The sequence below is a fragment of the Stegodyphus dumicola genome, chromosome 3, assembly GCF_044657685.1.
Source record: "Stegodyphus dumicola isolate Sdum_Otavi_A_Nest chromosome 3, ASM4465768v1".
Classification (NCBI taxonomy): domain Eukaryota; kingdom Metazoa; phylum Arthropoda; class Arachnida; order Araneae; family Eresidae; genus Stegodyphus; species Stegodyphus dumicola.
In genome coordinates this window covers 229223828-229238355 of record NC_140770.1, presented here as the reverse complement: position 1 = coordinate 229238355, position 14528 = coordinate 229223828, and the positions used below count along the sequence as shown (strand labels likewise).

The following is a 14528-nucleotide window of genomic DNA, read 5'->3' as shown; positions in this document are numbered from 1 at the left end:
CCGGGCGATGAGCAAAAGTGAGGTTTGGGGTCTAGACGCTTGTTATGCAATCTGTTAATGAGACTGAATTTCTGAAAGAAATGGGCAGTCATTAATTTACATAATTTTTCATATTAAGTCATTTGTGAGTATAGTCTGCCTTTCTATATTTTTAATACCAGATTCTATTCTAGAAATGAAATATTGTTTTTCTCCAACTTCCACCTAGAATTTTTGGTCTCCACGTTGATGTCAAAATTTAAAATTCTGCATCATCATATTCACAAACAGGCTAATGTACATATAAATTACCAGAGTTCGTACGGTCCTTATGAGTCCTTAAATTTTTTGGAATCGATTTTTGGTTCTTAAAAGTCCTTAATTTGGGCCAAAATCAGCAGAAGGTCCTTAATTTTAATCATCTGAAATTTCTGTCTGTTTTTACGACTGCCATTTTGAGTGTGAATTAGCATTTTGGAGGAATATTTTTGGCAATTCACTGCCGTATATATGGTAAATCTTTTGAATGGGTTTATAAGTTATCCCTAAAACTAAGAAGTACCGGAGGCAGTCTCCGGCGCAATTTAAGCCCTGGTTATACGGATATCTTGATAAAGCAAAAGAAGAATCCATCTTTGGTCATGACCAAACATGTCGCATGATGAGTTTTAATTGTAAACCACATGAGAGGCGGAGTTTAAATACGTCAGAATGACGTCACCAGAGCCAACCAACCAAAATTTCCTGCCAAGTTGAAACTTAGTCTCACCCGCAACGAGGTCCTCCAGTGAGTCAACGGGAGTCTCGTAAATGAAGCTCTTCAGACGGCCCCATAAAAAAAAAATCCAAGCTTGATAAATATGGCAAACGCGTCCACCACGGCCAATCCATCGGCCCGGAAATGTCCCATCCAAGTAATTGTGGACCCGCACATGGTTTGGGCTGGTGCACCATCATGCTGGAACCACATGCAATCACGAACGACAGCCGGAATATCCTGCAGCAATTCCGGTAGCACCTCTTTCAGAAAAATATTATAACACAAGCCATTTGTACATGCAGGTAAGAGGTATGAGCCCATGAGGTAGTAGTTAACAATACACACCCACACATTCATGGAGAAGCGGGTTTGGAATGCATGTGGACGTGTGGATTATGAGTTGCCCATTTGTGCATGTTGTGGCTATTGAAGATGCCGCCCTGTGAGAAAGTTGTCTCGTCCGTGAATAACACATCCGATGGGAAATCCGCCTGCACCGCACTCTGCTGCAAGAACCAATGACAGAAATAAACTTGAAGAGGAGTAATCTGCCTCTTGCAAGGCTTGGACTCTCTGCAAATGGTATAGGTGCAAACAATTTTCATGCAATACTCTCCAAACGATGGAATGAGCTGCAGACGACGTGCAATAGCTCTTGTACTTGTCTGAGGTGATTCATGCACAATGATCAAGATGGATTCTTCAATGCGAGGTTGTCGTGCACTTCTTCTTCCACTCTTAGTATCGGAGGTGGCTTCAAATGACCCGTTTTCACACAGAGACTGATGCTAACCTCTTAAACATTGTGTGCTTCGGCATACGCCTGTTCGGAAATCGTTCCTGATACAACCGTAGCATTCCTCTGCCATTCCCATTAGCAGCGCCCTACATGAGATGCATGTCAGCTTTTTCCCTGTACGTAAACTCACCCATCACTCTTGACAGCAGAGTTGCGAATGATCCTCTGATGCATCAGATCGTGGTCTGTCTGCCTCACTACCGCTGCATTGCCAACGAATCACAGCTGTAGTTCCTATTACTGTTAGTGTTCTCTTTTTTGAACATTTATTATGAGTACTGTATTGCGCCAAAGAAGCACTTTGCATTGATTTTGTACATAAACACATTTTCCTCTCGTGTCTTCTTTTTTTTTTTTTTTTTTTTTTTTTTTTTTTTTTTTTTTTTTTTGCGTTCCTTTAGACCCTACATTCCTATCCAAAAAGTGCATGTTTTAGTTCGCTCCACCACCCAAGTTTGTCCCATGATCTATGAAACACCCTGTATATGCAAAACAACTTATCACCTCTGGTGCTTTAATGGCTTATTGGAACCTTAAAGTATATTAACTGGGTTACAACCCCTGGAACTCTAAACAAAGCTATGACAATGACTGCATTAAGCAGAGCCTGACTGACTTTCAACACTTGCCAACCGTGCCTACATCAGGCCTTTCAGGTTTGTTCTAATCAGCAGGTCTCTCTCTAGAAAAGCAGCAGCAGTGACAAACATTCAGTCTTTTGTTATGAATCATACTCATTATGATCTTACTTCTCGTTTTAATCTATGCCGTTTGACATAAAATCTACCTGCTGTTTACTAAACCTCTATAATGACCAAGTGTGTGAAAAAATGTGACACAAAAAAAAAAAAAATAATAATAATAATAATAATATAAAGCTAACTGTTAGTAAAACGTAAATCTCATTTATCTTCCAACTATTATAAGTGTAAAATATTTAATGCTACTTGATAAGTTGCATAAAGTTTATTTTATTCTCAAACTTATTAATAATTATGTTAGTTAATTCATGTTTAGTAATACAGTCAAAAGTCGTTAATCAGGATTCGTCGGGACTTCGGCGATTCCGGATTATAGATCATCAGTTTAAATCTGGTTAGATGACATGCAGAAATTACAAAATTAAAAATATGAAACCTTAATTTATGAAATAAAGAACAATTATGATCTAAAGGGTATCAAAATTTACAAAAAAAAAGCTTAATATTTATTTGTTTACTTTATTAAACATTTCTTTTAATGCGCGCATGCGTAAAGCACACATAACGCATAGTCGAAATTAGAAAATTGCAACCAGAAAACTATTTGATGTGTTCTTGTGATATTTATAATGACGAGGAATTTGATTTAAATCATATCAAAGACGGAAAACATTTCTTTCAACGCGCGCATGCGTAAAGCATACATTACGCATAGTCGAAATTAGAAAATTGCAACCTGAAAACTATTTGATGTGTACTCGTGATATTTATAATGACGAGGAATTTGATTTAAATCATATCAAAGACGGAATATGTCAAGATGAAATACTACATTTAGTAAGGAATTATAAGCTGAATAAAATAAAAACATCTGCCCTGAAGATAAGGATAGTGCTGATAGATCAACTTCCAGTTCATTGCGCGCCACAATGTCCGTCCATCTCTCTCCCCCCCCTGCAGAGCAGCGTGAAATTGGTAAACAGATTTCGGAATGGCTAAGAAACAAAGGATATGCCTTTATCCATTTTTTGCAGCAATTCCACTTTTTGTTTAATGGACTTCGAAACGTACTTTCGCTTTGTAGTTCCTTTACATATTAGTAAATATATATCGGAAATTCTACTTGACATAATCGAAAGTTCAAGCTTACTTTTATAAAATTGCTCTAACAGTCTGCAAAAAATAATAAGCCGGATCCAATTCGAAGATTAAGGAACAACGCAATCTGCAACATTAACTGAATTAGATAATTTTAGCTTAGCTTACACCGTCCGTTATACATAAATGCGCATGCGTAAACGTATTGTGCAAATGCGCACACGAAAATTCGCAGTCGTAAAGGTCTTGCGCGTAAACGAGACGCATATGCAGAAAGTTTGTAGCTTTGAGGTCCGGATTATGGGTGTCCAAATTAACGACTTTTGACTGTAATGCACACTACTTAGGGATCTATTTTATTTTTAGGATGGTATTACAAAAGTGAAATTCAGGCATAGAACAATATTTTTAATTGAATTTATTCAGTTCCCATTTGCTCATAGGTCCTTAATTTTTTCCACTAATAGTCCTTAAAAATACTTAATTTCCGTGTGCAGAAATGCATACGAACCCTGATTACATATTTAGATGTAATTATATTATTATATTTTATATCATTATGTAAATTGCATTAATTAGAGAATTGTTTCCATAATGAAAAAAACATCAGTTTTAAGAAGAAAACATTGTTTTTATATCAGAATAAATGACAGACTGATTATTAAGTAGAATACAGTTATTGTACTTGAAAGAAATATCTCGTGTTCCCTACCCTTCCCCCACTCGCTTTTTTTCTTCTTAGAATTTAAAAATTGAGGGGGAAATAGACTTGAACATCATTATAGACTGAAGGAATTAAAACCTGAACTTATTAAAAAAGTGTGTGTATCAAGTATTAGGATTTTTTATATCAGTATGTATATAAATTTAACAATTATTTGGTACCTTTCTGTTACAGATTCAAGTTTTACCTGAAACTTCAGTTTCAAACAGTTCATCATGCATTCTTAACTCTAAAGTTATACTAGGTAAAGATGAAGTAAGCTATTTTATTTTGTTTCAAGAATTTTGCTTTATCATTATTAAAAATCTTAAATATTAATTCAGACTTACTATATTACATTCAGAATTATTTGCAATAGAAAGAAACTGTGAAGACAGTACAGCAAAATAGTGCGTAGTACAATTAATTTCATGCAAATATGATTTTGTCTCTGTTTGCTTACATTTAAATTGTGTGTGTTTTAAATTTTTATAACACACTTGTGTTTCATTTTAATATGATAAAATATTTTATGATATATATAATTTTCTCCCTCAGCAGGCTACAAAATTTGTCTACTAATTTTTTCAAACTGCTGAGATTATCCAAAATATTTCTAATATGTTTATTGAAAAGAAAGTGAGAAACTTTGTATTTTCAAACAATATGCTTCAATAATCACTTGATGACCTGAAATATAAAAACTGGCTATCTTTACTTGAGAAACAGTATGGCAACTATTCTTGCTTGGTAATAAAACATGTTAGCGGTAGTGATTATGGCAGTGGATGTGTTATTGATAGTAATTCTGTCACTGATTATGTGTTTTTCTTTTCATAAGGTTAACAGTTAGATTATTAAACACATTGGGCATTTTCTTTTCTGTTTTTTCCTTGCAAGCATTTTTACTTCCTTGTTTATGAGTGTTATTAAGCATTACTGTAAAAACTATTTGCACTTTTTTAAATTAAAAATCAAGATTGGAAAAAAGAAAAATTTAGTTAAAGCTATACTGACATTTTTTCATTACAGAATATCATCATGACCAAAGAAATAATGATTCTGTAAGACAAATTTTTAATGTTTTAAAATTTAACATATATCTTTTATATAATTCGAAATTATTCTCAGGAAATAGCACTCGCCAAGCAGACTTTATTGGCGACAAAACACGGTATATGCATAAAAAAGTACTGATAATGCTGCAAATCAAGCCAAGAAGACTATTGATGACAGCATACAGTATAAACAAAAAATAAATAAATAAAATATATAACAAAAAAATATTAACAAAATGTTAATTCTAAGAATTTTTTACTTTTCAGACATAAACATTTTAATATCATTTAAAATTTTTCCAAATGAGTGTTTCGTTTCCCTCCTCCATAAATTGCACAAGATAACTTTCCAGATGATGATGTTCCATTCCTCTTTGTTTCTTATTTTGCCATTTGGCACTACCTCACAATCTCTTTTTTTTTTTTTTTTTTTTTTTCTGTGTGTGTGCGTTCGAGTTTCTGGATTGATAAAATTGTATTTATGGTTCAATTTAACATGTTTGAAATTTTTTTCTTCCAGTTTTTAAGCCCAGTATGATTTCCATGAATCAGAATATACTGTAGTTCTTTTTTCAATATTTTATTTATTTCAATATTTATTTTTAAGGAAACATTCATTTGTTTCATGGAAAACTCCACTAAAGATCTATTGTTATGGATCCAAAGTTGTTCTATTGAAATCCTCTGTGAGTGATTTCCAACTGCTTTTCATACCATTTAACTGAAATTAATTCTTTGCTCCAACTATAAATAAACCTTACACATTTAGAGAAACTCAATTTCGGTGACTCAAACCATGTGCCTTTCCAGATACTTCTTTTACTGTGACAATTTGAAAGGTTGCAGTGCCGTTGAATTTTGTCTCCAAAATACAATTTCGTTTCATGATAATCATCATCACAAATAGTAATTTTAGGCATTTGACAGGATCTGACAAGTGAAAGGAATATGACAGATTCTTTCTCTGTTCTGGGCAAATCCCAAATTTTCATTATTTTTTCATCCATTTTTGATATATTAGGAAAAATATATGACTGATGAGAAATGGCCACAACTTTTCTTTAAAATGTGGCGGTAAAAGGTTTCCAGCAGTATATTCTATTTGGCATCAGATGTATCATTTTTGGTGACTTTACTGCTTGCGTTGGTGAAACGGAAAAGTACCTAAAAATTAATTAACAATTAATTATTGACAGCTGTAAGAATCAAACAGAAGCCATTAAAAAAGTTTGTAAACTCTTTTGTTTGCTTTATTAAATCAAATCATAAACAAATTCCAAACTTTCTTGGTCTGATGATTAATTTTCCTTCCCAATGTTACAGCTTCATAGATATCATTTTTCTCTAGATTAAATCATAAACAGAATATATGTTGCATAGGAATTTTCGTAAAACTTTTCTAACTTCTCTTATAGGTGATATTGAGTGTACCATCTGTATGATTAATTCACACATTCATTACAAAACTTATCTGCTATATTTTATCTCTAGGTATCAGTTTTTGGATACATTCCCCACATCCGCTCTCTGTAAAACCTCCAGCTAAATTATCAAGTACCATAATTTCCATTAGAAACACTGCAGTGTTTACCTGTGTAAAACTTAAATTTTTAGCGGTTGTGTTGTTTTTAACAAGGTGCCACTTACGTATGTTTACAAAAATGTTTCTAAGATATCAGTGTAAATAGCTTGGATCACCTTTCCACACAGAAAGAAGACCACCCAGTTACTTTCTGTGAACTCTTTCCCTTGAATGGACTACATGTCTTTTCACTCTAATCGAGATCTTGGAACAGTTACATTCTTTTTTTGTTCAAATCAGCATTCACATCAATTTGAATAGCCTTTGTTCTTTGTCCCTTGATGAATCTTCTGAGGCCCATCATCTCACTTCCCCTTTCTATTATAAATCTACTATGGTTCCTTTCAAATGTGGACATGACTCCATCTGTGTTGCAATAATGAACTCCAATATATTATTTTTCTTTCTATTCTTGATATTCTGCCAGCCACAGATCCCATCAGCTTCAATATAAGTACTTGTTGGGTAGTTTTTGAAGTAAGAAGGAAGTAAGTTTTTTTTTTTTTTTTTAATGGCACCTGAACAGCACAGAAGCTATACTATTAGTTTTAAGCTTAGTGTAATTTCCCATGCTGGGCAAATTGGAAACAGAGCAGCAGCTGGAGAATTTGAAGTTGATGAGCAATGCACTTATAACTAGAGAGCTGAAAAAGAACTTGAAAATATGCCAGAACATAAACAAGCCAGGTACTAGGAGAAGACTAAAACTAGAGGATGACCTTGCAAAGTGGATAAAGAAACAACAAGGAAAGGGAATGGCAATTTCAAATATAAAAATTTGCTTAGAAGCAAAATTTACATTGCACTAAATGACTTTAAGTGTGGGCCTTGCACATCTTCTAGTCAGAAGACTGCAAAATTACATGCTAGGATACTATAATTATTTAATTGGTTTCAGTTAGCATTTTTGCTTTAAAAAATTTAATAAATATTAGCCTCTGGCTCTGTTGATACCTCTGCATTGAGGTGAAGACTGGAAAATCCTTTTTAATGTTGTATATCTAGACTGGCAAATATTTCTTCTAATGCACTGGCAGGATAAAAAAAAGCATCTTTTCTATATGTGACAGATATTATTGCTGAAAAAAAATTATGTCACAGATAATAAATATAGATGAATGGGTGAAATGTTTGGCAATTTTTTTTAAATTGCCAATTCAGCATGTTTCTGTGGAACGTCTCTGGAATTGTAACCCCCCTGCAAAAACATAAACTAAATGGCATCAAAGAAAGAATGTTAAAAAAGGCACATTTTTTGTAAGAAAAGATAACAAAATATTAAAAATTAGCAACTTTAAAAAATTTTAAAAACATAAAAGAAAAAGCTTTTTCACTTGCCCATTTCAGGAAAAACGGAAAGACTTTTTTAGGGTGTTTGGTATTATTATTATTATTTTATTTATGTCAAGGGGGACCCCATGACCCCACTGTTAAAAGAGTGTTATTTTAATTCAAACAAAACATGGTGAAAATTGTGAAAAAAAATATTTTTAATGCTTTATTAATGGTAGCAAATATGCTACTATGGGCAGATTAGGGTACAAATCAAGTGATTTTCAAAATTTCCAAATACTTTTTTTTAATAAGATTTTGTTTAGTTTATTTATATTGTTTAGTTTTTATTTGAAAATTATAAGCTCTAAAACAATTTATGTCCTTGTTAAGACAAAGATATTTTTCACATATAGAGGAAATGTTCCTTGAGGGCATATGTGGCACCTTTGCCGTATGGAATTATACATTGACCATTGATGCACACCATCAGTCTTTCTCATTATCTTTTTGCCTACTGTGATAAGTTAGTTGCCAATTCATTCAAAAAGTTGCAAAAGCAAATGTTATTTCTCTTCAGCTAGTTACAATGTCGTCAATGCAAAGCCATGAATTAGTTGTTGCCATAGAAATTGTATACCAAAATATACAAGTATACCATCGATTAGTTTTTTATGGGATACTTATATCTGAACGACATGTCATTTAAATCAACTCCTCCCATATTTCTGTTATAGGCTGGGTGTGTCGGGCATTGTATTTCAGCATTGCTCTTCGTTGATTTTATTTTCCTTCTCACGGCAGTCAGAGGTTCGACACCTAGGGTGTTTGATACCAAAGTACAACATCTACTATGGTACCATCTCACAGCTGTGATATCTCCATTCTTTACAGATGCTACAAAATAATCAATGGATCCTCTGCCTTCTTTTTTCAATTCCTTCTCATTCATTAATTAACAAATCCTATGCCTTTCTTGGATAATTCATATACTAATGGGATTCCAGAGAAAAAGTTATCCACAAAGATAGTAGTTTTTGTTGGGTTATTTAGAGTGTTGCATAACTGCATCACAACACTTGCTCCTAGACCTAACGTGTAGACAGTGTGATCTTCATAGTAACCTTTAGCTTTTCCAGTATAGACATCAAAATTGTGACAAATACCTAATTGTCTCCACCAGGCCTACATTTTTAAACCCCATTTGTTTGAAGTTTTTAGGCATATATTGTTTGATGTGGATTCTCCCATGAAATGGAATCATTATTTCATCAATGGACTGCTTGATCTCATCTGGAACAGATAGCATATTTCTTTAAATTTAGAGAACCACGGTCGTACTTTCCAACATTTGTCACTTCGAACATCATCATCACTTTGTGAATTATCTTCAAAATCTATTTCTAGACATTACTTCTGCAATTGGTTCATACTTTATTCATTCATTATTACTTTCATCTTCTAACATGAAGTATCTGGACTAATCCCATTCTGATAATCATTCCTATTACTTGCTCTATTTCATTTGCCATTACCATAAGAGCAGTTTCTGTTCATTGAACACTATATACAGATTTCTTTTTTCAACTAATAATTTAATCATATTTGTTGATATGAACATCTGAAAATATGCAAGAGCAGATGGAAGAGGTTCATTTGATGTTCATTTGAAGTTATCATTTGATGATTAAGGTTAGGTTCTTTTTTTCTCCAGAGAATTTAAAAATTTTAACTGGTCTTATGTAGATACACACTTTCTTCGATATTTGATGCATTTTGGTCATTGTCTATATCTTCATTATGATCTTGGTGTTAATCATCTGAGCTTTCTTCATGGAAGATATCAGACTTTTATGTAGGCATGCATTCATCATCAGATATATCGGATAAATTGCTTTCCAAATCATTCATATATGCTATGGCATCTTTTGGTTTTTTAAATGCATATATGCTATGGCATCTTTTGATTTCTTCCTCTTGTTCTGTGGAAAAAGGACCTGAAGTGCATGGCTGAAAAAAATTCAAGATTTTATTCAAAATTCCGAAAATTTTATTACCATATATACCCGCATATAAGTCGAGATATTTTGGACAAAAAAAAAAAAAAAAAAAAAAAGACTTCAAAGTAGGAGGGGGGTCGACTTATACGTGGGGCCATAAAAAATTAAAAGAATCGGAAGTTCAAAAATTTCTTTATATAATGCAGTTGTTTTCTTCCTGTGCTCAAATTGCACGACTTATCAAATAAGCCACTTACTTGAAGTAATTTCATGACTTAAATTATGTGACGAACTAATCACAGAGTTTGATACTTTAACACATTCGCTGCCACCAAAATTTATATATCCATCCTCAGAAGCCGAATTTAAAAAAAGTGTTTTAATGATTAAAAACGTTCCTAATATTTTAATAGTAAAGCCATAAAAAAAGAAAAACCTTTTATTTTCGTGTTTAGTGTAAAAAAATTTCGGACGCTCTAGAGCGTCAGTGGCACCTCACGTTCAACTTATTATCTGTATGCCACTGACGCTCTGGCGCGTCTCATCATTTTTCTGCGAAATTATTGACACATTATATAAAGTCACAGTTTAAAAGAAATAAAACGTTTAATTGGATAAAGAGAAGTGAAATTTATGAAAAATTATAAAATGTAACAGTAAAACATAAATATGTATAAATGTAAATGTAAGATTATAAAATGTAACAAATATTGTGTAATATACATAAACAACATAATAGAAAATGAAAAAAAATTAAACTTATTACAAACAAAATGTCAGTGTAGAACAGTACTGCATAAATATATTATCACTTATGGTATATTTCACAGCAATTCAAGCAATATCCTGGCTTGTCGGGACAGTCATGGCACTCATACGTAGTGTCCGTGCGTTTGCCTTGAGAGGAACAAGATGTACACCTTTTTCTTTGTATTTTGGTTTTTACCAGGTTGCAAGTTCTCTTTTCTGAAGAGTATGTCTGAGATTCTTGGGAGTCGGCTTTTGTTCGTCTGTTGATGGCAAAAGTGATTTTACAACGTTCAGTCGGTACTCGTAAAGTGATATTTTTTTCCGGAATATTTATTATAAAGAGCATGTGAATTCATTAGCATTACTTCATTAGTAATTCTAATATTTCGGCATCAGTCAGTTTTTTACTTACTTTCCTTTTCTTAGGCTGTGAAGGTCCTGCAATACTTGTACTGTCCGCCATTTTTAAAAATGCACAAAAAAAAAAAAAAATTTAAACACAAAATTTAAAAACCACGCACTGAAAATATAAAAATAATGCTTCACTAACGTGCCACAAAAACCTCATCGTTCAACCTCCAAATCCGAACTAAAACTAAAGCAGTTTACTTATCATACTCGATTGTCGCCCTAGAGCGTCACCGGCATGGGAGGTAGCGCCATGCTGACGCGCCAGCGCGTCAGTGGCAGCGAATGTGTTAACTAGAGAACGTTTCGATTAAACCAAAGAATTTTCGGCCCCCGAACAACCTATTAATATCAAGCAATAAAAAAGTTTGGCCAACACGCCAAGAAAAGAGAAATGCAGATAGTCATTTTTAAAGATCATCCATTGATCATTTTTAAAAGAAAACTTTGCCGAAAAACATTGTGTTTCCATCAGGTGTGCTGGTTCACGCCCATGAAAAGGGATGGATGGATGCTGACGGAACAGCCGATTGGCTTAAAAATGTGTGGGATTAAAGACCGGGAGCAGCTTTCAAAAAACCTTTGCTTTTAGTATGCGATTCTTTTCATGGACACTTTTCTGAAGAAGTGACAAAAGTGACAAAACACCTAAAACTGACTGTGGCTGTAATTCCGGGAGGATTAACATCGTCATTCAACCCCTAGATGTCTGCCTCAATAAGCCCCTCAAAGTAAATGTTAGAAAATATTGGCACAGTGGATTAGTTCCGGTCGACCAACATTTACAAAGGGTGGCAACATTAAAAAGCCTGATATTACATTAATTGCTCAGTGGGTTAAAGATGCTTGGAACGAAATACCCTCTGAAATGATTATAAAATCATTTAAAAAATGTAATATTAGCAACGAACTAGACGGCACGGAAGATGATGCTGTTTTTGAAAGTGAAAATGACGACGAAGGCTCTAGTAGTGATTGTAACAATACAGAGTTCAAGACTGAAAATATGTATGATGACGAGCCAATGACGACAGAAGAGCTCTATGAAATGTTTGGCGAATCTGACCATGAATCGGACGTTGAAGGATTTTGATTTTGTTTATTTACCAAGGTATTTTTTATCGTATATTTACTTTTTTCCTCAGATGATTTTGAATAAATGTAGTACTTAAAAAATTTTTTCGAAGTTTCTCAATCGATTTCGGAAGTGGGGGGGGGGTCAACTTATACGCGGGTTTCTTATTTTCTACAAATTTTTTATGTCGAAGTGGGGGGTCGACTTATATGTGAATATACGGTAAATGTATTTCATTCAATAAATAAAATACAAATATATTAAAAAGAACTTAAGATTTAATAGAGGATTAAATTTATTTTTCAACTTAAATCTCAAAATGAATTTTCTAAGAGATTTTTTACAGGAAAAATATATCTTAAAATAATTTTTAAATTGAAAAATATCAAGATTTAAACTAATGAAATTAAATTTATGAATTGTATTTACGGATATATTATCTGTAAAATTACAAAGATTTAAGATCGTGAACTACATTCTATAACAAAACAAAAACAACAACCCCACCCGCAAAAAAATCGACGCACCAAGAAGGAATCATTTGATTGCTGTGAAATTTTGTTTGCATAAATGTTTTGACCAACTATGCAAATGATTAAAATTTGATGTCCAATGAATGAATAGTGTGATTCAAACTTGCAAATCCAGTAGATGTATATAAGGAGCTGTTCTTGAACTGTTGTTAAAAATTTCTCTTGCATTGTGATTTAGGATACCTTTCAACGACTGAAAGAATGACTCACCGCAGGATGCGAGCTCATTACGAGCAACTGTCAGAGTTTGAAAGAGGCAGGTTGGGCAAATCGGAGTATCGCTCGTCATATGGGTTGAAGCGATGCGCCGATTAGAAGATGCTGGCAAGAATGGGTGGACAATAGCAGATTTCATCGTCATAATGGCAGCGGTCAAGATAAGGCCACAACAGATCGGGAGGATAGAGAGTGATTGTCAGGTCAGCTGTCACAGTGTCCGATTCATCACTATCAACTGTGCGACCCGCACACGAGTTAGATAGAGCGAAATTTACACTTGTACTGACTGTTACGCCACCTGAAACTCATGCCTGCACACTGTCGAGGCAGATTACAGAGGTTCTTGGCTCGAGCAGCGTGCCTATTCGGCTTTCACTATGCCACACAGGCCCTCAACCAGGAGTCTGGGGTGCTATTTCCCTTGATAACAAAACCCCTTTGGTCGTCATAAGAGGCACACTTACAGCACAGTGGTACATCGATGGCATTTTGAGACCTGTTTGTTCTGCTACCGTTCTTTTTGCAGTACCCTGGCCTTATTTTTCAGCAAGCTAATGCCAGACCACATTCGTCATGTGTTGTTATGAACTGTCTTACAGTTTGTCAACCACTTCCTTGGCCATCCAGATCACTCTCCCATCGAGAATGTCTGGGATATGATGGGAAGGAGGATCTACCGGGGAACGTTGATGACTTAGTCCAACAATTGGAGCAAATTTGGCAAGAAATACTGCAGGAGACTATCTGGGAGCTTTATCAGTTTATGCTACACTGTGTGGCAGCTTGCATCCAGGCTAGACGTTAGTCAGCACTTTATCTAGCTCTTTAATTTATAACTTTGTCTGAAATTTTAATCATTTTCTATTCTGTACATCACCTTCCTATCCACCAATTTTTGTCTCCATCGAACAACTCCTTCTTGGTGCATCAATTTTTTTTTTTTTTTTTTTGTTATAGAGTGTAAATTCAATGTAAAAAACATATTTTCTTCAGAGAACTGCTAGGCTTAGATACATGAGTGCCTATATTTGCTACCATGATTTTAGCACATGAAACATTTTAGCATTCATAATGATAATTTTATTAAAAATATTTTATACTGTGTGATATATTAACTCTTTTACTTATGTAACTTGCTATAAAAACATGGCATTTAATACATTATAATAATTTAATACAATAATAGCATATTTGCTACCATGGTCATTACAGAGTTAAGAAAATTTAGTCCATTCCCGATGAATAAATCTTTATAATTGCCGTTAACCCCTTCTTGGTCGTTTTTTTTTTTTTTTTTTTTTTTTTAATTTGACCCATTTTTTTAATTGCTGAAAATTAATATATGTTCTATCCTAAATTCAATATTCTTGACAGTAAGCAGTTTTTGATGGACCTATGGATGGTCAAATATGTGATACCCATCCACTGATCCCCAGTTTTCCATGCAATGATGCACCCAAGGTTAAATTAAAAAAAAAAAAAAAAATGCAATGTGATACTATATTTATTAACTCTGTTGTTTTGATGTATTTAATATAAATATCTAAATGAAAATGGTCATTAAAATTACATAAAAAATACACTTTTTTGC

General features: G+C 33.6%; 1 protein-coding gene across 2 annotated transcripts in view; it reads left to right on the top strand.

The window, feature by feature from the left end:
• The window catches only part of LOC146998286 (proteasome assembly chaperone 3-like), a 58234-nt gene that overhangs the window by 28603 nt on the left and 15103 nt on the right, over positions 1-14528 (top strand). Inside the window, exon 3 of one of the 2 annotated variants that reach the window (XM_085813885.1) lies at positions 4236-4305. In XM_085813885.1, coding sequence (XP_085670011.1) covers positions 4236-4305 — 70 coding nt within the window. Of the gene's footprint in view, positions 1-4235; positions 4317-14528 lie in introns of both variants that reach the window. The other variant, XM_085813884.1, reaches the window with a different exon arrangement.